The sequence below is a fragment of the Leptidea sinapis genome, chromosome 26 (genome assembly GCF_905404315.1).
Source record: "Leptidea sinapis chromosome 26, ilLepSina1.1, whole genome shotgun sequence".
In the NCBI taxonomy this organism is placed as follows: domain Eukaryota; kingdom Metazoa; phylum Arthropoda; class Insecta; order Lepidoptera; family Pieridae; genus Leptidea; species Leptidea sinapis.
The window spans coordinates 11,728,770-11,754,911 of NC_066290.1; the positions used below are offsets into that span (position 1 = coordinate 11,728,770).

The 26,142-nt window shown below is 35.4% G+C and overlaps 1 protein-coding gene across 2 annotated transcripts in view; it reads right to left on the bottom strand.

Moving 5' to 3' along the window:
• LOC126972464 (heparan sulfate 2-O-sulfotransferase pipe) overlaps nucleotides 1–26,142 on the bottom strand; it is a 129,411-nt gene continuing 103,269 nt past the window's right edge. Inside the window, exons 4-10 of one of the 2 annotated variants that reach the window (XM_050819254.1) lie at nucleotides 25,778–25,866; nucleotides 23,656–23,869; nucleotides 21,409–21,547; nucleotides 20,800–20,956; nucleotides 5,043–5,167; nucleotides 3,431–3,585; nucleotides 1–1,895 (exon numbers count right to left, since the gene is read on the bottom strand). In XM_050819254.1, coding sequence (XP_050675211.1) covers nucleotides 1,675–1,895; nucleotides 3,431–3,585; nucleotides 5,043–5,167; nucleotides 20,800–20,956; nucleotides 21,409–21,547; nucleotides 23,656–23,869; nucleotides 25,778–25,866 — 1,100 coding nt within the window. In that variant the 3' untranslated portion in view covers nucleotides 1–1,674. The remainder of the gene's footprint in view (nucleotides 1,896–3,430; nucleotides 3,586–5,042; nucleotides 5,168–20,799; nucleotides 20,957–21,408; nucleotides 21,548–23,655; nucleotides 23,870–25,777; nucleotides 25,867–26,142) is intronic. The other variant, XM_050819255.1, reaches the window with a different exon arrangement.

A 26,142-nucleotide genomic window follows, 5' to 3' on the forward strand; every position in this document is an offset into this window, starting at 1 on the left:
TAAATTCATTAAGAGACTAAATATATCACATTTGTGTAAATAAATAACCTTATTCATCATTGTTTAGATGTAAGCCGGTACTATATAATAGAACTTATATTAACATCCATTTTTGTGACATAAACCGATTAAATTAAAAGAATTTATTCATACACTAACAATATTTACAAAATTACATTAACGGACATTCATTAAAGAATAACATTATCATACATACTTACTTAAAGTTATTAAATACCTACTTAGAGTCTAGAAATATTATTTAAAGTAAGATTAAGCACTGTTCAAACTGAGGCTACTATCGCGCGGGACGCGGTACGGAAGTCGCTCCCGCCGATTATGTCAGCTAACTTGTATGGACGTGTTCAAATTGACGCGAGTAGTCGCTCACGTTGAAGAGAAACCAGCTGTCAAAATGTGTTACGGTGATTATCACAGTTTTAAGGTGCTCATGACGTCATCACAGTTGTCCACTGACGATAGTCAATACGGAAAGTGATGTTTGACAACTAACTGATGTACACTTCCTCAAGTGATCATCACTATTACCTGTCAACTGAGATATGCAATAGGCCTGCAGAGCGGCGAATTACGCTAAAACGCGTCCTGCGTTATTCGCCTCAGTTTGAACAGAGCTTCTTAAAGTTTAATTAATTTACAGTGGACGAAATCTTTTATCTTATGAATACCCAAGAGGGTATCAAAGTGCACAAGTATTTAGATTGAGCAGCAATTATGTGCATGCTGTATAATTTAGTTAGTTTTTTATTATTATTATAGTTTTAAGATTGGTACAAAATACTAGTAGAAAATTATGAAGACAAAAAAATAGATCATTTGTTTGTTTCAACGTTACGAAATGTGTTATTAAATTCAAAAGAATTGTATGTGGTAAATGTACATCATAAATGACCTTCTGTGATGTTCATTCCTTGATTGGGAATGAAGCGACCGCCCTTAGGCTATTGAATAATAAAATAGACGATATTACTTAAATTGTAACGAATTTTTATTTAAAAAACTCAAACTGCTTAGATTAGCGATTGGTCTCCGCTGCGCTTCAACTTGATACGCAATTGTCGCCAAGTGCGGCCAAATACTACACCCAAGTGGGCGTACTTGACCCAGAATCGAACAATGTGTGACGTTGATGTGCTACAAGTTCTGTTAAACTTTGCTAATAATTGAAACTTAAATGCCGGGTTGCGTAGAAGAACTTTGTAAAAGTAATACTTCAAGATAAAAGAATGACACCGGGATCACATATCATCAGTGAGTATTTTGTATTTTATAAATTTCAATGTAAAATATCACGAAGCGTATGTAACAAATTTTGAAAGATGCCACGCACACAAGTAGGTATCTAATAGTTGCCGAAATAAAAAAGCTATTGTTCCTAGGTAGTGCGGTATCTAGTTGGAACACAGCGGAGACTAATTCTTACTCTAAGCCCGACGGTTTTTTTGTTTCATAACAGCTTTGTGTCTTCTACACTCCTACAATGAAGAAAATCATTGTTAGGAAACATACATACACTGACCGACCCTAACTTGACCAGCGTGGTCGAGTTAAAACTTACAGCTCAAAGGGCAATCCACATTCATTCAAAATTGACTTACAGTTTACCTCGAGTTGCAGAAAAAACGCCATACCTATCTAATACATTTCTTTTAATTACACTCTATCGTAATAAAGTCTTTGCTTCACGTTGGATGCTGAAGGCACGCTGATCTCCGGATCTCTCAGAGCCTTCAGTTGTAAGTGCAGTCTTTGCTTGCAGAACTCGTAAAACTCTATCTCCCTGGTAAAGTTGGCTCGCACTATGTTCTTCACTTCTTCGGAAACTGGTGGTTTGAACGCGTTGCGATTGATTCGGTTAAATGTATTCAGTTCCTCTGTAAGAATGGTTCAATTTGTTAGTTATAGGTCCACAAAAATACCAGGTGAGAAACCTGAAAGCTGCGAACAGACAACAGGAGTGATACCTGCCAGTCTAGCGAAACTCTCTAACGGCCGTTCCCAATATTCAGTCTATCTCTTACTTGAGATAAAAATCGTAGCTATCGTTGGCTTTTCTGTCCCAATAAACTTATCGACGGTAACTCACCTTATCCGTACACGCTGTCTGTCAATGGGACGACGTATAGCTTACCAGCGATAGAAGTTTGTATGAAAATTGCAATTCACGCGTCCCAATATAAGGCGATGAGAATTATCGGGTATATTGGGACAGCTTCAGATTATTGACAGTAGAAGGTAGTAATTTATCTCTATCTGTAGATAGTATATTAACCCCTAAATATTGGTTGACGCGGACTTTATACTAATAGCACAGATTAGGAATGGAAATACATATTGAGTATGTATTGTCGGTCTAATCTCTTTAAATGCCTTTGCCTGCACTCTCCGAATTTTGATGGGTACCCTAACAGGACACATACCTATCACTAAACAGACATCTTTCCACAATCGGCATAATGGACAGGTCGAAGCGCAGAGGATGTCTGGTAAACTGCCGCTTAAAGAAACATGCGAATATCCCAGAGAGTTTTTGAACTTCTAGAAGATGGTTAGATAAACTGGCCAACCCTGCACTCAAAATGGACCCTATAAGAGGATCTAATTACGGAAACAAAAGCCACCATTCATAATCGACAACAAAGTCATCTCCGATTGGCTTGATTCTATTGGCATTGCGTTTAGATAGATACCTAAGTGTTCTCACTGTATTTTCTACCGCATATAGGGGAGTACTCAGAGGAGCTGTTCGGGCAGAGCAGCTGAATCCCATCACCGGACATTACGTAATCACGGGTTTTCCGGGAAAATTCCGGTTTCGCACAGCTACTTTGTGGAATTAATTATCGGCTGCAGTTTTCCTGAACCGATACGTCTTATGGACCTTCAAACTTAGAGCACACTCTCAAAGGCCAGCAATGCATCTCTTGACCCTTGGTGTCTGATGTCCATGGGGGGTTGCCTCACGACTTCCCATCACGTTAATTTATTGCCCGTTTGCCCCCTCTTATAAATAAAAAACATTCCATACAGGTACAAAAGTTTTAGCTGTCGTTTAACGGCCTTTCCCAATATTCAGTCTCTCTTAAGTAATTGAGATAAAAATCGTAGCTATCGTTGACTTTTCTGTCCCAATCATCTTATCGACGGTAACTCACCTTATCCGTACACACTGCCTGTCAATGGGACGACGTATAACTTACCAGCGATAGAAGTTTGTATGAAAATTGCAATTCACGCGTCCCAATATAAGGCGATAAGAATGACTTATCGGGTATAATGGGACAGCTTCAGATTATTGACAGCTAATTACTGGCAGGAGAAGGTAGTAATTTATCTCTATCTGTAGATAGTATATTGGGAATAGCCGGACAACAGGAAAAATTATATATAAATATGCAAAATTCCGTACCCCAGTACATTCTCAAGGCGCCGCGGAAGAAGCGAGGTATATATCTTTCCAAGGCCAGCAGAGTTGAGTTCATATCCTCGAGAACTCCCACCACGGCGTACTGTTGCTCAACAACGCGCTTCGCCCTCTGAAGCGCTTCGTTGCTGTTAAATGGTCTGAAAGAAAATAGCAACTATTAAAAAAATACTTGTAGCTACTGACTCTAACTAACATGTTGGTGACGCACGCATGTTGGAGCTGTAGCCGAAATAGTTATTCTACAAATAAGTTTCGCATCGCCAAACACTTTTATATTACTTACGATTTGAAAACGTATTGAGAAGAATCGACAAGAAACTCAAAGATCTATGTTTAAAATATTAATTTTATGCATAGCATAAGATGTACTTAATATAACTGTTAATAAAAAAGAAACCAGAAACACAGGAATTGATTTAAAAAAGAGAGTAATACAATACGTGTTAAACAATCTCTGAAAAAATATAACGCCTTAAATTATTTTGCCACTAATTCCGCCTTGTTGTGTAACTGCTAGGTAACTTATACGTCTACCCGAGTAATGCAAATTAATATATATCAATCGACGGATGTATAATTTGTCTCTAGTTATACGATTTTTTGTCAATTTATTAAAAGTGCTGTAAGTTCATCTGTTAGAAATGAAATAAAATTATGAAAGTTGTTTACGCTGTCATTTAACAATTCTTTTAAATTTCGAAACACAACCTTAATATACATCGCCCATCAAAAGATTACGTGAGTGAGTTGACTTAGCCATGTCGTAGGCATAATAAGTTTATGTTTGTTTGTGGTAGCATTATGATAATCACATTATCTCCTCTCGTCTCCTCTCCTCTCCGCTTTGGTGGATACTGGGCCTTAGACTTAAGAATTCTAAAACATTATACCGTCGCGCTAGCGCTGGCGAGACAATCATCAAAAAAAAAAACGTTAGTAAAAAACTAAAAATCAGGGTTTCATTCTCGGCAATTTCCTCCTCCAAAAGAAACCAATCTTAACGTAATTTTAGAACATGAATGAGAAGGAAATTTTAGAAACCGTTGTAAGCATTTTTTTAAGTAAGTACTCTCACTTACAAAATCAAGGACATTAAAAAACAACGAGACACAGATAATTTTTATAAGTATTTTATGGAAGAGGAGGACAAACGAGCGTTTGGGTCACCTGGTGTTAAGTGATCACCGCCGCCCACATTTTCTTGTAACACCAGAGGAATCACAGCAGCGTCGCTGGCCTTTAAGGAAGGCTATGTGCGTTTTTTTTAGTGTCGTATCGTCCCGGAAACACTGCACAAGGAAGCTCATTCCACAGCTTGGTTGTACGTGTGAGACAGTTCTTGAAAACCGCACTGTGGCGAAACGCCACACATTCAGATGATATTCTAATTGGTGGCGTGTCGTGCGAAGATGAAATTCGGCGGCAGGGGTCAGGTCAAAATAACATTGATCTTATTTCAAAATAATTTTGATCTAGGGTAAAAAACAAAGTATAAAAGTCGAAAAGGTTTGTAATAGAAAAATAGCCCCTAATGTCTCCCTTAAACATTATATTTGTGGATCTAATAATGAGTCCAGTTGTTGGTAACACTTACGTGCACTGCGGCTCGTGTCCACAAAAGAACAGCGTCTGCCTGCGGTGATCACCTATGCCTTCGTGAGTTTCACCCTCCTGGTAGCGACATTCACGGTCACCGCTCAGCACACATGTTTCAAAATCCTGGAATAAGATAAACACAAAAGTTATCTATCAATAGATGCACTAAAATATTTACATTTTATCAGTTTCAAATAATTGGGCTAAATTGCATAGGACCGCCATTCCGGCCATGTTAACTTAAAGCTATTTAAGTAAAACTCTTTGTAAAGGATTAAAACGTGTTTAATTATAACTGTGTTTTACATTCGATTTTGGGTAAAAGATTTTTCTTTTTTATGAAAATAAGGGACGAGACGAGCAGGATGTTCAGCTGATGGTAAATGATACGTGCTGCCCATTACAATGCAGTGCCGCTCAGGATTCTTGAAAAACCCAATAATTCTGAGTGGAACTACAATTGCGCTCGTCAGATTGAGACATAAGATGTTAAGTCTTATTTGCCCAGTAATTTCACTAGTTTTGGCGCCCTTCAGACCGACACACAATAATGCTTACATATTACTGTTTTACGGCAGAAATAGGCACCGTTGTGGTACCCATAATCTAGCCGGTATCCTGTGCAAAAGAGCCTCACACTGGTAAATTACATTTTTATTATTAGGTACTTTAGCTAACCCGACGTTTCAAGACCTTTCCAGATCTCGTTTTCAGGGCGACTGCGGTTGTAATCAGTGAAGATAGTATTTGTCATAGTTTTAATTATGAAGTTTTTCACGGGGGTTAACTAAAATAATAATAAGAATATAATCTAGTGTAAAAACACAGTAACAAGTAATTAAGAGTAATCGCGTTTTAATCATTTAAAAAGTATTTTATTTAAATGTGTAGCACTCGCGTTAATCAAAGGAAAGTACCCCCAACATCTGGGACTTAGTATATTAATTTAATTCATACCAAAATTAATGGAATTATCTTTTCTCAAGTTGTGGCTCCAGTGACTGGTGGACTCCAGTGTAGGGTTGCACAAACATACCAAGACTTTCGAATCATGCGTCATGAGGACCACCACGCACGGATGGGTGTCGGTTGTTGAATTCATATGTACATTTATTCGATGCCTTATTAGGTCGGTTACAAGAGTCTGCTGAGGTGATCACTTACCATCAGGTGAACCGTATGCTCTTTAGTCCGCCTCTTCCATAAAAAAAGAGTCTAAATTACGAAAAATACAATTTATAATATAACCAGCTGACCCAGCAAACGTTGTACCTATTTCCATATAAAGTAACAAAAAATATTCAATAATTATTATTTTTGGGGTATAAAAATAGATGAGAAACGATTCTCAGACCTACGAAATATATCATACATAAAATTTATTGTACAATTATGGTATTCGACTTCTATCTTGCAACCCTATTGCGGATCTGTTGAAAACAGGGGTTCATCGTAGAAGGGTAAAAATTTGATTTTGTATGTATTTTTCAATGCTGAATCATTATAAAAAATATTTATCATAAAAATAAATTTTAGGGGTCACCCCTATCATTTAGGGGTATGAAAAATAGATGTTAGCCGCTTCTCAAAGCCGATATGCACACAAAGTTTCGGAGCAGTTAAGTTAAGCATATAAATAAAATTGGAGTGTCTGTTTGTAATATTGAAATAACCGTTTTTTACTACATGTAAATGAATATAAATACGGTACATATACCAAAATAACATTTTTTACAATTTTTGTCTGTCTGTCTGTCTGTTTGTTCCGGCTAATCTCTGAAATGGCTGGACAGATTTTGACGGGACTTTTAGTGGCAGGTAGCTTATGTAATAAGGAGTAACTTCAGGCTACGTTTATTTAGAAAAAATCTTTTATTTTAGAAAAATAAAGTAATGTTGCAATGTCCAAGAAACGGTTTAACTCTAAAAATTATTTATATGAAAAACAACGTTTGCCGGGTCAGCTAGTAAGTATATATTGTGTAATAATACATCAATTTAAAGTTCATGGAACTATCATGAAATAGCATGTGCTAGAAGCAATTTAAAAAGTAACAGCTCCTTTGTACATCTGTAATTAAAACATCATGTTTTTGCCGAAGCAAAACTCATTTATTTTTTACTTACACTACTGTCGTGAGGCACGCGTGTAGTATAAGTATATTATATCTCATTTAACAATACCTTGTCGAAGACCAGAATATGATCGAAGCGAACTCTGAGATAATTTATATGCAAATGTATTTATAATTCATATTTGTGCCTGAGTTTCGAAGCGTGAAATCACTATCTTTTAATCGACGAGCCGTTTGCTTGCGAGAGCTTTTTTTCGAAATTGCAAACCGTGAAATTCTATGATTTCTTTGTCGAAAACTACAATTAGAGTCTGAGTGTTATTCTCTTTATTAATGGAACTTAGCATCTGGATGTGTGGCGGTCCTCCACAGTGCAGTATTCAAGGAGCTTTCTTCCACGTTCTACTACTAAGATGAGGAATGAACTTCCTTATGCGGTGTTTCCGGGACGATACGAGATGGGTACCTTCAAAAAAGCGCGTACACCTTCCCTAAAGGCCGGCAACGCTCCTGTGATTCCTCTGGTATGGCAAGAGAATGTAGGCGGCGGTGATCACTTAGCACCAGGTGACCCGCAACACCCTCGCTCGTTTGTCCTCCTTTTCCATGAAACCGTTTCCAGGTTGATAAAAGACATAATATCACGTGCGATCAAGTTTTCCGACGGGCGATATACAAAGAAATCACAAATATATATATATATATATATTTAGAGCCTAATAGAATTTTAAAATTCCATATTTCATAAATAGCCAATAGCACCACTCACCACGCACACACTTACACTACTACAGGCCGATAGGCGGCAATTATGAGAATTGTCATCGTCTGTGACAGATCAGATTGCGTCTCAATAAAATATTTTAAAAATGCCGTCGTGCGTTGTGAAAAAGTGTAAAAACGATACTATTTAAGTATTTGCCATATATGATTATTTAAGGGAGAAAAAATTGTGTAACCAGTAATGACTAATGACTGATATATTAGTAACAGCTAAAATATTATACATTGAATTTAGCAGTTACTAATTATTTCATTATATCATACGATGTTCAGACACCATCAAACTATCTATACTTACTCAAATCAGTAATTCAGAAGTATTTTAAAATAAGAATCAATAAGTTTATTATCGTTTTTTGAGTAGTTGTAGTATCTTTAAAAGATTAGAAACCTACTTAAAAAGGAATGAATAATTGTAAATCATTAATAATAATAATTTACCCATTTTGTACACTTACTTACGATTTTCTTTTTTCTTAGTTTACGTTCTACAATTATTATCAATAAGTTTCCATAATGTACGACACTTCTTTCAATCATTTAAACCGATGTGTTGATTGCGAATGCGGAAGTGTAAGTTGTGGGTTGTACTCGTAATTAATTTGTAAGTTTACGAGAGTGATTGTAATTTAAGTGTTGATGTTAAGTGGTCATTTAATGTTGCATTTAACTCAAGACATTGTGATCCCTACTACTATTATAAATGAGATATATAATTTAGTAGAGAGATAGAATAGAGCTTGAAAAAGGACATGGCTACATTTTATTGCAAAAAAAAATAATTGAAGGGTTTGAAATAGGGGATGGCAGTTGTATGGAAATTCGTCATTATCGAAGATAAAACTTTTGTATTTAGGCACTTGATAAGAAGTAATTTATAAGCATTTGTTCGAGAATTTTTGAAACTTTGACCTACATGGGGATGAAATAGGAGATTAAAGTTCGCAGGGAAATACGCTGTATCATAGAAGAGTGCTGCCAGCAGCTGAAAGAGCAGTTTGTATGTGTATTATTTGAAAAGTATCCTAAGAAATAAAAAAAAAATGGTCAAAGTAACTATTCAACGCGGATGAAGTCGTGGGTAAAAGCTAGTATGTTATATAATACTTAGGCTGCAAAGGCCGTACTAAACGGCAATCAAAACACAAAACCTATCAAAATTTTTAGTTAAAATAATATTCCTTGCTATGTAAAAATATTGCTAGAATAATAGAAAGTGGTATATTAATATGTCCTAATAAAGAATTCCATAGCATTAGAAATAATGTATAAAATATTAATATTATCATTAAAATCTGTATATTAATATTCAACGAAATCATTAGTATGTTTAAACTTTAAATTATCACTCTCCGAACAAAAAGTCAAGATTTTCGCCTTTGTTCTACTGCTTTTCAATTTATCCGGGTTATAGGATTGTTTGTACCTTTCGGGTGAACGCGGATAAAATTCCCTTGATCCTAGTTCTATAATTCATACAATAACAAAAAAGATCATTTGAATAATTACTATCTTCATCATGTTATCATCATCATCATAATGTGTTTAAAAAGTTTATAATTATCACCATTACCAATACTTTATACAATCAAATCAGAAATTAGATCAAAGAAAAAAAAGTTTATCGAAACGTAGGCCAAGCTTGTCCGCCATGTTGTATGTTTTTATTTGTTGTACTTACTGCTTTTTAAATTGTCCGGGTTATAGTTTCTCCATTTCGGTATAAATGGTAAATCCAGTATAAATTTCATTCTTCATCCAAGATTTTTAGGATAAGAATGTTATTTAAAAACCATTTAGATTAAAGTAACAATGCGTTGAAATTCGATAATCTGATTAATAGTTTAAGTACATTAAAATTGTCGTTGTTTCTGCATTAAGTGGTTTTTATTAATTTGAATTAGATTAGAAATTATACAGCTGTATATATCCAATCAGATTTGTTTTAGGCACTGGGCAATACATAAAGTTCTCGTTTTCATTAAAAATAACTCTATAGATGAAAACAAACACAATTTAAAAAGTATTTGCTAAAATTTTCTGGCAGGCGTAAAAAAAATAATAATAATGATTGAAAAGTTTATTTGGTTCAAAAAGTTTACAGAAATCTTATAACTAATAACAATATGGACATTAAAGAACTAAAATAATGTCTAGTCGGCATTATATTGGGAATATTACTCCTCAACGCTGGTATTCTCTAGACCAGATATCGAATACCCCAAAGTGTACTATGAGAAGAAAGTCCTCATAGTTTTCTATTTACACATAACTTAGATTTATTTATTATGAAAATTAAGGGCGAGACGAGCAGGACGTTCAGTTGATGGTAATTGATACGCCCTGCCCATTACAATGCAGTGCCGCTCAGGATTCTTGAAAAACTCCAAAAATTCTGAGCGGCACTACAACTGCGCTCGTCACCTTGAGACTAAAGATGTTAAGTCTCATTTGCCCAGTCATTAAGTGAAGTTTATAAGTAAGGCCGAAGCACAGTAATGCTTAAATATTACTGCTTCACACTAGAAACAGGCACCGATGTAGTACACTTAATCTAGCCGGCATCCTGTGCAAAGGAGGTAAAAAAACCAAGTTGAGGAGAAAAAATATTTTAAAGAGATCACGTGATTGCCGAACAAATTGGCGGGCTTTTCCCAACCATTTTTTTATAAGAGAGGTGAGACAACTGCCCATGGACACCCGCAACACTAGTGGTCCTGCTCGTCTCGTCCCTTGTAAGAAAACTCTAAATAAACGCAACATTTACACAATACACACGCAAATAGACTTATAGTGAACATAATATATTACACAGGTATTGTAAACTTCATAAACCATCAATCAAAATATTGTCGAACCAAACATGATTGATGATTTAAATAGTAAATCATATATTGACTGATTGGCACACCAGCATACAGGCACAGGCAGTCCATACGAAAACAATTTGTAATATAACAAACGAAGTTGGTTTAAAGTTTTTGTCCCGTAGCAGCGTTTGTCGCGAGCAAAAAATTAAAATATAAGCACTGTCATTAGGATTATTGTTTGAATTCTCTTTCGAATTTCGATGCGAACATTTCCTTGGAATTCTCTACTTTACAAATATTCATGTATACATTTCAAATCTATTAGGCATTTTATAAATAACTGAGAGTACGCTTTGCAAGATTTTTTTTCAGAAACTATCAAATTTCTCACTTTAAAACCTCTCATAATGGTTTATACTAGCTGTCTTTTTGATTAGTCATTATACTACTATTATCATTGTCATAATTATATTTATTTACAACAAAACAGTGCCTATCTATCTATATATTATTTTATAAATATATAGTGAAAATGGTCATTGTTTGAGGCTCAATCACCCCTAAATCACTGATCGTATCGACATGAAACTACCACTATTCGATCGCGTAGATAGTACTTTGTACATTCTCCACGCTTCTACTGTACGGCTCCACGGGACAAAGTGTCTCGACACCAAACGGCACAAAAATGTATGACTCACTGAGACCAACGTATTTGCGACGTTAGCTGTCGACAGTTGAAGCAGCAGCCCCAGCACCAAGTGACGTAACTTGGACATGAGAAGGAGCCAGAGTGTCGACGTAAGTCGTGTCCCACCTTAACGCCCTTCCCTCTGCCCAAGGCAGTAGGATCATTAAAAGGCATAAAAGGCATTTATTTTCTCAAAATTGATTCCTATAAAATTCTTTTTGATGTCATTTCTAATATACTAGATACTACTATCGCTTCGGAAACAAATGGCGCTCTGAGAGAGAAGAAGCGGCGCAAGAAACTCTCCCAGCATTCTTTTCAATAAAAATATACAATATTGTACAGTCATTTCTATCGCTATAAGATAATCATAATCTAGTCCCAGGCCGTCCGATCACTTAGATATTCAGCTGTGGAGTAATAATATTTACGACAGAGCCATTTTTTTTTTTGTAAAACATTTAAATTTATTTATAGATAATGCCTGAACAGTGGCTGGGACTTTATTATAAAAGTGTACATTTACCCTTAAAGCTATTATTTATCTCATGAAGCCTACTAGAATTAGTTACAAGCAATCCCTTATTTCTAGTGTTAAAATAATGAAAATCACTATTAAGAGCAAAAAGGTGACGATTTTTATGAACGTATATTAAATTTTCATAAATGTACTGACAATGAACAGTCATAATATTTATTTCTTTAAATTTTTCTTTGAGAGACTGTCAATATGTAATTGCTTACCATTGCGGTAATGGCGATCATCTTTCACTATGAGTTTTTTAATATTCCTATTGCCGTTATGAAGCACAAGTCCCTCAATGTTCGGGGTGTTGCAAGCGTACTTAGCAATATACTTAGCATAAAACATCCTAAAACTGAGTGGGGGGTTGCAATTGGCCATGATTCTGCATATACTGGGACTGTAAACATCCAAAATAAAAAATAACGTGAGACGGTTTAACAATAAAAATGCATTGCAGTCCGTTTATTTATTTATTTATTTATTTATTTAATAAGTACACACAACAGAATTACAACAAATACATAATAAAAAAAATAAACTATCAGCTAAATACAAGATAGGCTGCAACTCCACGAGGGTGTGTACTCAGCATGTTTAGCATAAGTTGATAACTATGCAAATACAACAGAAATAGCGATTTTAAAACTAACTTTAGGTAATGTAGTATTATAAAAGAAAAAGATAGAGAGAATATATATTTGGACAAATATTTATGGAAATAATTATGGAAGTTAAATTAAGATGCTTTTTTAAAAATTTAAACTAATTAAGGAATTTATATAAACTAGATTTCCATTTACAAACAGATGAACTGTGGATGTCAGGTACTTCACTGATTTCGAGTAGTAGTGCATTGTATTGACGACAAATTCTATAGATGGGGTTTTGGAAGGACACGTTATTATTGCAGAACGGAATGATAAAAGGCTGTTCATGTCTTGAAGACCGATTGGGAACTCTTAGATGGATATTCGACAAGAGGGAAGTAGAAATTGTGCCATCCAGTATTTTGTATAAAGTCGTTAGGCCATGCAATTTGCGACGACTCTCGAGGCTCAGTAACTTGAAGTGAGATAGCCTTTCCTCATATGTAGTCAGCTCCCTTTTTAGACCAAACCTAATCGTCAATACGCGAAGAAGACGTCTTTGAATAGACTCAATCATATCAGTATATGTATTATATTGAGGTGACCAGACAATGGAGGCGTACTCGATTTGGCTCAGGATTAGCGACTTATAGAGTAACAGTAAACTATTTGGTGACTTGAATTCTTTAGTAGCTCTGCATATGAAGCCAGATAGCTTATTACATTTCTTGGCTATTTCTTCATAGTGATATTTAAAAGTTAGTTTCGAGTCAAAAGCAATACCTAGATCCCGTAAAACAAACTTCCGCTCAAGTGGTATATTATCAATTTTATAGTCAAATAAAATTGGGTTTTTAATATGAGTGAAAGATATAATGGAGCATTTTTTTATACTCAAACTCATACTGTTAGCACTACACCAATCGAGTAGAGTATCAAGATCCAATTGTAGATTAATACAATCACTAACAGTTTTAATTCGACTAAAAATTTTAAGGTCATCCGCATAAAGCAGGGAAACATTTCTTAGCCTAGGGATCAGATCATTAATATATATAATAAACATCAATGGGCCGAGATGGGATCCCTGAGGAACGCCGGATATTATAGAGACTCGTCGTGAGTAGAATCCCTTCAGAGCTACTAATTGACTACGATTGGATATATAAGATTTTATCCAACGTAAGAGGCAACCATGCAGACCCATAGTTTCCAATTTACAGGCCAATATTCTATGGTTTACTCTATCAAAAGCCTTTTGGAAGTCAGTATAGATAGAGTCAACTTGACCATGATCGTTGAAAGCTCTACAAATAAAGTCTGTATACTCCATCAAGTTACTGGCGGTTGACCTTCCTTTTAAGAAACCGTGTTGCTTCTGAGTGATATGCGGGATAAAGTGGTGGTATAGGTGGTCGTAAACTAAGGACTCTAATATTTTGGCAAAACTGGATAAGATGCTTATAGGCCTATAATTAGTACAGTCGCTAGGGTCACCCGATTTGTGTATTGGTATGATGTGTGCTTCTTTCCAAGCATGAGGAAAAACACCAGTTTGTATAGATTTGTTAAAAATCAAGTAAAGAGGGTCTATCAGAGCCTCTGAGCAATGCTTAATAAAGTAGGGAGGAATGCCATCTGGCCCAGCTCCTTTGTTAGGATCCAATGCATTGAGTTTCTTTAAAATATCCTCTTTAGATATGTGCACTGAAAATAGAGGATAATTAATAGGCTGACTTGATAAAGAATCGTTCATGTGCCTATCTGGTTCAAAAACTGATGAAAAATACTCGGAGAAGAGTTCGGCTGCGGCTTCACCACCAGTTGCAATTTTGTCACCAAACTTAATGGTCTCGGGGATTGACGGTCTAAGTCTTTTACTTTTAATATAAGAAAAGAATAGTTTGGTTGAATTATTAAGCGACTCTTCCACACTTAAAAGGAATGAGTTATAACAAGCCTTAATCAGAGCCTTGGACCTAGAGCGTAATAACCGAAACTCGTCGAAGTCCCTCGGATTATTGGTTTTTTTATATTTTTTATGGATACGATTTTTCTCTTCTATACAGGCTTTCAAAGATTCTGAAAACCAAATAGGATAGTTCAATCGACCTATTCGCTTATATTTTGTGTTTCTTTTTATTGTGCCGTTAAGTATTTCATAAAAATATTTAACACTCAAGTTGACATCACTATGGCTTAAAATACTGTCCCATGTGTTATTATTAAGTTGTAGTATACAACTTTTTGTGTCACATTTACGAAAGTTAGGCACCATAATAGATTTGTTTTGTATATTTTTAATATTAGATTCAATAGACACATCGATCTCAATGGCTGGGTGGTGTCGGTCGGGCACACACAATGGGGAACTCTCAGATAAAGATACGTCTGTCAGATCTGTCATAAAAAGGTCAAGAGTACGATTATTTGAATTGCGAACATAATTATATTGTGACAGGCCACCCACCTCCAGTAGATCAATAAGTAGCGAAGATTTGGTATCGTAGGCTTTACTAGGGCACAGACGAGGAATGGAAATGTTATCGCATGACCATATAATACCAGGCACATTAAAATCACCGAGAATAATAGTTTTAGAATTGTTTAGATTTAAAAGCCTATTACAACAATTATCATAAAAAGTGCGACATTGAGTGACATTCAGATCGGGAGGTAAGTATACAAGGTATATATTTAAGTTAAATCCACGAGGTCCTCGGTTCTCTCGTACTGTTATCCATATATCCTCTAATGAGCTTTCAAGTTCGGGATGTCTAATTGCAAATAGATTTTTCTTAAGTGCTAACAGAACACCCCCACCGGATTGCTTTGACAAACAAGTAGATTCGCGGTCTCTACGAAATACGTTATACCTGTCATCCACAAATTCACTATTAGAGAAAGAGCTATCTAGGTTTGTTTCGCATAAACAGATAATATCATAATTCTCAATTAGGATATTTTTGTACAATTCCGTTAATTTAGTTCTTATTCGGTTAACATTCTGATAAAATATTTTCATAAAAAAAACTGATATTTAAAAATCCAAATAACGTAATAAACGTATAACCTTAAAACTAAATATTTATACAAAACAATAAGTAATATATATCACAAAATTAGCTTCTCAAGACTCATGATATCTTTAATGTAAATAGCGGGTGAGGTGTCGTCTTTTCTTATATATACTCGGCCGAATTTAACCCATACGTACTTACATCCCTTATCCTTAGCCAGATGTCGCGCGGCTGCATGCAAGTCCTTACATTGCTTTGAAAGGTGTTCACCCACGAAAATAGGTATTTTATCTCCACTAACTCCGATGTGAACGGAATTTAGGTGATCCATCGGATTACCTCTGTTGTATCTCTTGACGCCTGATATAATTGCATCACGGTGACGTTCAGATGGAAGTGTTACAAGTACATTTCGAGGCCTGTCAGATGAGGGGTTAAGTTTGGCAATTCGACGACACGAGCGTATATCACTGTCCGATATGGGCATTTTTATTTGTTCACAAAGCTTCTTAAACAACATGGCTAAGTTCTCATTCCGGCGCTCTGGACCTCTAAGTTACAGCTCCTTGAAGCTTTTTCGGATTGACAAAGACGATACTCCAACTTAGCCATATCAGATTGTACCTTGGCTTTCTGTGCTTCGAGTTCAGTAATTCTCTTAATAGCCTGATCAAGATTTGTTCTTGTGTCTTTTTGTTTTTTAGATATAAAGTCTGTAGTTTCAGTAAACTCTTGTTTAATTGTTTCCACAACAGCTTTCACTTCAGATTTCACTTTTTCCTGAATTTCAAGGGAGAGTGTAGATCTGATACTATCTAACTTTAAGTCAATAAGCTCACTAAATTGTCTCATGTTGATTGTAGCTCTTGAATCAATATTGAGTGGTTCACACCCATTATTCGAATTAATTGATTTAGAAAAAGAGTTATCAAGTGAGTCATTGCTTGAAATTTTGCCATGAGAGGGTTGGGAAGCAGGCAGTGATTGAGCCGAAGCCACTGGAACATTGTTCAGCCTATGTCGCGATCCTACGGGAGTATCATCATTTCTAGTTCTACGAGTAATATTTGCACATGACTCGCAGCGCCACGATCGATTCAGTTCTCTAATATTTGACTTAAAATATGATGACGAGTAATCAATGCATTGGTAGTGATAGCACGCTTTACATGCAACACATTTAAGTAAGTCAGACTGGCTGACAGCTTTCTTACATCCCAAGCAGTTCATAGCTAATTAGCGGTAAACACAGTATCGTAACTTATGACGTAGACGCGGAATGAACGAAGAGAACAGTACAGTTATATTCACAGTTAATAATAAATTTACAAGTACCGTCTTTATTTTTTCCACATTACCTGTTACACTTATTATTTTCACTTTTTTATAATGTATCACAGTGCACGATCCTCAACCGTGCGATAAACAATTTAATAATTGGTATAAATAACAATTTAGATATAGTTTTTTTTTGTTAATTTAAAGTTATATACCTACTGTCACTGTTCTGCTTACTGTATCGTTAACACGGGAGTTCCACTTCAGATTTTGTTTTGTGTTTAAATTGAGTGTCACTGGAAACTATTTGTGGAAAACAATTACTGATAAATTTTGAACACTGCACAACAGAATTATTAATAAGGTAACTTCTACTGATTGCTATTTTTATTGAACAAATTTATTTTTACGGAGATCTTGATTATGATTTTACAGCTGTCAAACATTGATGAATCATAACTATCTTATTATCTCTATTAATAGTCCCTAGAATTATAAAACATTAGAAATGTATTTCTCCGCAACAGATGACAGCATTATAAACGTTGTACATGCGACATTGAACCTTATTATGTGGGAAAATAATAATGCGTACTAAATTATGAATTTTTTTTCCGCAACTACAGAATTCTCTGATTGCGTAAATACCAATAGCTATGATACAATATATATATAATGTGTCCCTGCCTGTAGTAATAAAACCTTAGGAGTAGTAACTATAAACTATTTTACTGACGAAAATACCCCATATATAGGGTCAATTCCAAAACCCTGCCAGTCTCTAGCTAGTTATATTTTTATTTTAGCAAAATCACCTTAATTTGTAAAACATCGACGGTTTAAGTTCTACGTCCTGAAAAAGCTCAATGTAGGTCTTATTTTAAAGGCATAGATGTAGAGTAACTAAAATTATAAAAGAGCTTTCAAATAACTGTTTTTTTTTATTAAATATATACAAAATTTTACACAAATTATTTTGCCACAAACTAGGCATAGCCTGTACTATGGGTACAAGACAATGATATTTTTAATACTGAAATAATAAATAATATAATAATATAATATGTATATGATAATGACTCGGAAACCAACATCCACATTCATCATAATAATGTTTGCACCTACCGGGATTCAAGCCCGGGACCTCTAGCTCAGTAGGCAGGGTCACTAACCACTGGGCTGTATGGGTTGTCGTTTTGTGATTGCTTATTATTTTTTCAAAGTATTTTAGCTCATTTGGGCGCTTTATTTTCATTGTTAATAATAATATTTTTGTATGAGCCAATAATTTTAAGATTTTTAACTGAATTTTATAAATTTCTTTAATATGAGTTTTATAAGTTCTGCCTAACTAATTGACACGGCCAAGGTTCTAGTTCAGGAGATGCAATGAAAAATAATTTATCTTTATCTAAGTCCCACCCCAAAATATCTGTAACTGTTGAATTTCCAGGTGTCAACTCGATAATTTCTAATGCCTTACGGCCGTTCCCAATATACTATCTACAGATACAGATAAATTACTACCTTCTACTGTCAGTAATTAGCTGTCAATAATCTGAAGCTGTCCCAATATACCCGATAAGTCATTCTTATCGCCTTATATTGGCTGTATATTTCCATACAAACTTCCATCGCTGGTAAGCTATACGTCCTCCCATTGGCAGACAGCGTTTACGAATAAGGTGAGTACCCGTCGATAAGTTTATTGTGACAGAAAAGTCAACGATAGTTACGATTTTTATCTCAAGTAAGAGATAGACTGAATATTGAAAACGGCCGTTAAAGTCAAACAATGTAACATGCATATTGTATCTCTAGTTCTCGTATAGTTGTGGTTGAATCTCAATCATTCTAATGGCGTAGCACACATTACTCAATAGTTTTGTCTTCCCAAGATTGCTTAGCGGCCATGTCAGTCGTGTGTATGTGTGCGTGCGTGGACTCAGTACTTTGTTACTGTTCTATTCCTGTATTGTGAACATAGTTACTCAATTGAACGATAATTGGACGCGACTGATGATATGAGTTAATGAACCAACGGAATAAAGATCGCAGCGTGAGAGTTATAATGATTCTCAACACACGCGAACACACAACTTGATACACACAATTCTGACACCTAACAACAACAGAACAAGTATTAGTTTCGTATTTATCTCCACCTAATATAGATCCACGCTATATTAACAATTATCGACTTTAGATCAAGATCTATTTTGCTCTGATTCATCATTTAAATGGATGTTTATCAATGTTTTTTACGCGCGAACTTCTTTCTTAGTGTACGTATCAACATGTCCATATAATTAACTTTGAAACGGTCTGTCTCGTTTGGGATATTATTAACAACCAAAGCCAAGCAACAGATAAGTTGGAACAACCAGACACTCAAAACTGGAAATAATTGATATCAGAAAATAGCTCTTGCACTGTGCCAATACTCTTGTATGAAAAAAAGCGGCCAAGTGCGAGTCGGACTCGCCCATGAAGGGTTCCGTAGCAAAAAGTAAATTATAAAATTTAATGCTTTTTAAACTATTTGTTAATACACAAATAAAATTTGAAAACAAAATTTTATGAACGATGCTGGACCTACAAAATGCTTTTTTTATATTAGAGTTGATTGAATGAAAGGTAAATTGCGGTTTACGATTTATAAAAAAAAACTACTTTACTAGATCTCGTTCAAACCACTTTCCTGTGGAAGTCGGCATCGTAATGTACATCATATATTTTTTTTACTTTTATTATTCTCTTATTTCAGGGGGGGCGCACACATTTTACCACTTTGTAAGTGTCTCTCGCGCAAACTATACTTAGCAATAGCTTAGAAAAAATATTTAAAACCTAAAATATATTTAAAACCTCAATATCATTTTTGAAAACCTATCCATACTCGTAGATCCACACATAAGTATTCCGTTTTTTGCCATTTGGCTACGGAACCCTAAAAGGTGTGCGTGCAAACTTTACGGTGCGTTTTGGTATTTCTTTTATCCATTTGCTATTTTTGCTTTGTTTTCGAAAGCGCGCGCTAACGACAAAACTAGCGTTGAGACAACTTGACAGCCCGAAGATGCGCGACCAATTTTGTGTAGGTTTATATTAAAAATACTGAGGAGTTGATTCCATGCGAGACTGACTTTTACGACTTGCCAATCAAAATCAGTTACAGAAACAATAGATTCGCTTTCCTTTTCTATCTTTCTGTATCTCCGTAAGAGATGTTTCTCACTCTCACACCATTTGTTTGTCTATGCTCTTGTATATTATAGATACAGGTATATGCTCTTTGTAAAAAAATAATAATATATCTTCAGCCATCGGTGAATACCATCAGGAAACCCACAAGCTTTTATGTCCTTTTTAATCAATTCCATAAAAAACATGTGTACAAATACTTGTTTTGATTACCTATGCCATTTAGGTAGTTCCACTCATAGATATCATCCTTCCATACGTCTAGAACTAGATAGAATTCGACAGCTATGAAAACTTTAAAAAAAAATTGTGTTGGACAGTTAACCTCTATTTTGATCAATGCACGCACACTAACACAAAGTTAAACACAATTAGTGTGAAACGTAGCTTGTCACGCACACTAAAGTAATAAACCAGGCCTGTTTTCATCGGATGTCTAGCAGCAAGCGCCAATATCTAGACGTAAGTATAAATTATTAATTCATTTGATCAGATTTTTTTTATAATAAAACCATTTAGGAAGCAATAAGTAAAAATCCATAGACGGAGTTCTGAATCCTGAGGTAACGAAAAGAAACAACTTAAAAACCAACACCGATTTTTGAAAATTTATTGAAGTAGGCGTTATTTTGCGGAAATCCATGTTATGAGTTCTTCAAAAATTTTGACTCATGTTTCGCCTCTATATGAGGCAGACGTTGACTCGCCAAACTCTGGCACAAGACTCAAGAAAACTCAAAACATTTTGATACCTATTTTTGAAGCAATATAAAAAACCAACCTTTTTAAGCCATGCTGGATCAGGCAGCGGCAGATCCGGGAAGGCTCTCTTCCTCTCCACGTAGTACCAGGGTGCTCTTACGTAGTAATACCAGGATATTACCCTCTCGACGGGATCGCGTACGACATTCACGTAAATTGGCGACGGGTATCCGAATCTGTGAAGGATACGGTAATTAAGGCCTGACATTTCGGACGGACTTTTGAGTTGATCTTATTAAGATTTCGTTTCTCGTTAAGATTATCGTTCTATCTCGTTAAGATATTTTTTTATGAAAATAAGGGTCGAGATGAGCAGGACGTTCAGCTGATAGCAATTGATACGCCCTACCCATTACAATGCAGTGCCTCAGTGCTCAGGATTCTTGAAAAACCCGAAAATTCTAAGCGGCACTACAATTGCGCTCGTCGCCTTGAGACATAAGATGTTAAGTCTCATTTGCCCAGTAATTTAACTAGCTACGGCGCCCTTAAGACCGAAACACAGTAATTTTTATATTACTGCTTCGGCAGAAATTGGCGCTGTTATGATACCCATAATCTAGCCGGCTTCCTGTTCAAAGGAGCTTCGCACTGGCTATTAGTGTGTTCATAAATAAAAGTACATTACCTTGTGAAGTTTGTGTAGCAAACATGCTTGATATATGAGGCTGGTGGGGGATGAGCGGAAACCACGCTGACGAGGATCTGTTGGTCTGCCGGAGCCAGCCGTATTGTTTCAACCCGCTGAACTGCATCTCGGTGAAAACCTAATTCAAATTCAAATTAAAATATATTTATTCAGAATAGGACGTGACATCACTTATTGAAAGTAAAAAACTACCACTCATTTCAAAACGAATGCCTCAGACCTGAGAAGAATGGGCGCGACAAACTCAGCGGGCTGTTTTTTCATCAAAAAACTATGTTTACAAATCAATAAACTTATTGTTTAATAGCCTGGCGGCGGTCGCTCTATTCCCAATCTGTGGTATCATTAATAAAGTCATTTATGTCATAGTAACCTTTACCACACAAACGTTTTTTAACAATTCTTTTGAATATCGTAATATTTTTTTTTAACATTTTCTGGGACCTTGTTGTAAAAGCAAATACATCGCCCCACAAAAGACTTATTAACTCGACTTAGCCGAGTAGTAAGTAGGTATTAAAAGTTTATGTCTGTTCCTGGTGTTAACATTATGGTTATGACAAATTTATCTTTTACGAAGTTCGATTACTACAACTGGTGAATTCGAGTTAATAGAGCTTAATAACATTTTAAAACGTAATGCCGAGTTTCAATACTTACAATTATCACCAATAATAACTAATATTACTTCTGCTTATGTAGTTAATGAAGTAAATATCTTTTTTTTTGTCCAATTTAAGGTCAACAAAAATTTGATTAGTCGAAGATATTTTCAACAATTTATTATTATTAAATTTATGTATATTAAGTAGGTATATTAATAACAAATCAAGACGCATATTCAGGTTTCAGGCAAAAGCAAAGAGACTAAGGTATGCCAAGAATGACAAAAGCGATCCGATCAAAGAGTATTTAATAACCCCAGCTCGCCGTTTCATACAACATTGCAGGAACGTTGTAATGTTCCAAATTCAAAAAACGCTCCTGCAATGGATTTAATTTTCTTTGTCCGAAAAAACGATACTTCGCGTGTTCTTTCTTCGAATATAATGACAGTATTTCCATGCATGTTTGAGAAAAAGTGTTTTATTTAAATGTGAAACACTCACGTTAATCAAAGAAAATACTATAATGTAACTAAATAAAAATACAATCATTCGAATCGTTTGTGAATTAGTCGATACTTACGCATTTACACATCTCCATGTAATTAATTTGTTATTAGAAAATTCTAGAAGTCGTGATGTTTCACATTCACGCTCATTGCGTGCATGTGTCTCGAAAGCATTAAGATTTAATTTAATATTACACCTACTCTCAGCAACCGTCACCTAGTTTACGCTTCGTTACTTCAACAGCATTGCTGTCCAAACAATACAACAATCTGCTTAAACAAGAACTACACATCCTACAACATTTCAAAAGACTTCTAATGCGGTTGTTAACTATTTAACGTAAAAAGGATCGCGTCCGAATCTTGTTTAACAGTTTCATAACATAACCATCTTTAATAATTGATGCACTAGCAATCGCTTTGAATTTGAAAAAGACTATCCACATATCTATAACTTAGTTGTAAATATTTTTCAAATTCAAATATTTTTATTCAAAATAGGATGTGACATCACTTGTTGAAATTCTAAAACTACCACCCATTCCAAAATGTATGCCTCAAACCCAAGAAGAATAGGCGCAACAAACTCAGCGGGCTTTTTTTTCATCGAAAAAATATGTTTACAAAGTAATATTGTACAATTAAACTTATTATTTAATAGCCTGAGGGCGGTCACTCTATTCCCAATCTGTGGTATCATTAAGAAAGTCATTTATGTTATAGTAACCTTTACCACAAAAACGTTTTTTAACAATTAATAACGTAATACTTTAGTTTTGAAAATTTTCTGGGGTCTTCTTGTAAAAGCATATACATCGCCCCAGAAAAAACTCACTAACTCGACTTAGCCGAGTAGTAGGCATTATAAGTTCATGTCTGTTCCTGGTGTAAGAATAAGTAATAAGATGAATAATAGGTATTATCCTGAACTGTTACCAACCCTACATTATTTAAGTACAGTCTTTGTCAAACAGACAAAAATTTAAACCGTAAAAAATTTAAAAGCGTTTTGAGTTAAGAAAGAACCAAATGTTCTGTAATATGAGATAAATTTTATGTATCTAATACATTAAAATAAAATAAAAACAATTGGTGCAATTGTTAAGACTCACCAAATTGATTCCTGATCGCAAGTCGCCGGAGAAGTTCCATGAAAGTCTGGCTCCCAACCTTCGGGACACGGTTGAAGAACAGCAGCTCAACGTCTGCCCTCGCTGTGTTGTTTAACTCCCATGGGTCAGGGAGAATTTCCTCAACGAGCTCCTGAAATACTTCATCTGAATGGGCAACCTCCGATTCTAAGGTCCTCTGTGGCTTACTGCGTTCCTGTGATACATAATATATTGTTTTCAAAGAACAAATAAAGAGTATAACATACATACTAAATATGATTACAAATTAAAATTTAAAACAAAAGGTAGCGGCTCAGCTTCAGCTGCTTGGCGTACAATTACTCCAAGCACCTGGTTTTCCCTCGCCCGCGTCCCTGAGGTGTTATTAGGGAACTTCCACCAAAAATAAATCTATACTAATATATAAAGCTGCAGTGTTTGTTTGTTTGTTTGTTTTTTTGTTTTTTTGTTTGAACGCGCTAATCTCTGGTACTACTGGTCCGATTTGAATGATTCTTTCAGTGTTGGGTAGTCCATTTATCGAGGAAGGCTATGTTTTTTTTTTTCAAAATTAAGGATCCGTAATAAAATTGCTATTTTGTAACACAAGGTGTAAATCGAAAACCTATTTTTGCGTGCGCTGCAAAAACTATTTACAATAGAACAAAATGATGTACAGGCAATAATATAGGCAATATTTTATTACTTATAAAACTATCGCGTGAATTATACTTTATATGGCAAAACAACGTTTGCCGGGTCAGCTAGTCATCAATAAAATTTAAAACAATTAAACTCACAAATGTTGCACATTATAATAACAGATAGTAAGTTTCATATAATTATGAATTAAAATCTATCATATTACATATTTAGAATATATCACACTAAACTTTTGAGTAATATATAACTGAAATATATATTAAACTAGTGGACCCGACAGACGTTGTCCTGTACACACGTCTTAAATTTGAAAAATCGGTCCAGCCGTTAAGAGGAGGAGTTCACTAACACGTCACATTAGCAGGAGAAATATATTATATGGACGGAATTGAGAATCTAAACCAATCTCAAATTCACTGGAACACACAAAAAATCATCAAAATCGGGCCAGCCGTTTAGGAGGAAGTTCAATTGAGAATCTAAACCAATCTCAAATTCACTGGAACACACAAAAAAATCATCAAAATAGGTCCGTTTAGGAGGAGTTCAATTGCAACAGACGCACAAAATAAATATATATATTAAGATACTCAGGTATTAATTAGCTCAGGGTAACAATTTCCTACATGTCCAAATAAAGTTTATATATACTTTAGAAGTCCACCATAGAACAGTCTCGGGTTAGAGCCCAGAAATTGAGAAATATACGGACACCTAAAACACTCCTTATGGTAGGCTTCCTTATTTACCACACTTACACTTTGCTGTGATGTGCAAGCAATACTATGTTTCGGTCTTATGGGAGCCGTAGCTAGTGAAATAACATACATTGTTATACAGACGACAGTACTGGTGATGCAGTATACACGGACCATGCAGGTATCTCTCGGGAAATCGTCGACCAGTGGTGGAAGAACCTTGCATCTTCTATCGAGTCCACTCTTGAGAAGGTCGCGGAATGGGGTAAAATGAACCTTGTACCAATTAACCCCCAGAAGACTTAAGTTTACGCGTTTAACACAAAAAAAAAACTAACTCCATTTATCGACAACATTTCCTTAAAGCGTCGCCTAGTATCGGAATACTGGGTCTCGTAATCTCGAGTGATTGCCAATTCCACGGCCGTCTGGAGGGCAAAGCCCTAATTGGCTTCGAAGAAGCTTTGCGTTATAAATAGTGCACGGCAATACTTTAAGCCGGCCCACATTCCAGCGCTCTACAAAGCGCTGGTCCAGCCACATATGGAGTATTGCTGTCATGTTCTGGTCTGGCGCACCCCAGTATCAGCTAGAAGCATGTTTTCCGTGACTCCTCTGGTACTGCGAGAGAATGTAGGTGGTGGTGATAACATAAAACTAGGCGACCCGTACGCTCGTTTGTCCTTCTTTTCCATGACAAAAATATTCTTAGAAGTTCATGAGACACTTTCGATAAGAAGTAAAATACGAGGTATACTTACAGCACCAGTATTTCTTCGTAGAGCCTCCAACGCTTCTTTGTACTCCTTCGCTGATACATAGACATGTTCTGTGCGGTCCGTCTGTATTTCTGCAACAATGTGCAATAGAATTATCATACTAAATGGTTACTCAGAAACTTGTTTCTATGGAAGTCTTTATACCGTGATTGCTTAGACAATATAATATATAAATAAGTCTTCATTTCTGTAATGAAAAATTTCAATTTTTATATCCTTAGCCAATTTATCATTGCGTGTTTTTAACAGCTTGTCCTTCGACATAGGCAACCTCCAAAGATCTTTCTCCTTCTCTCTCTCGTCATTCGTATTCATTCTGGGCCAGCTATTATTTTAGTGTCACCCCC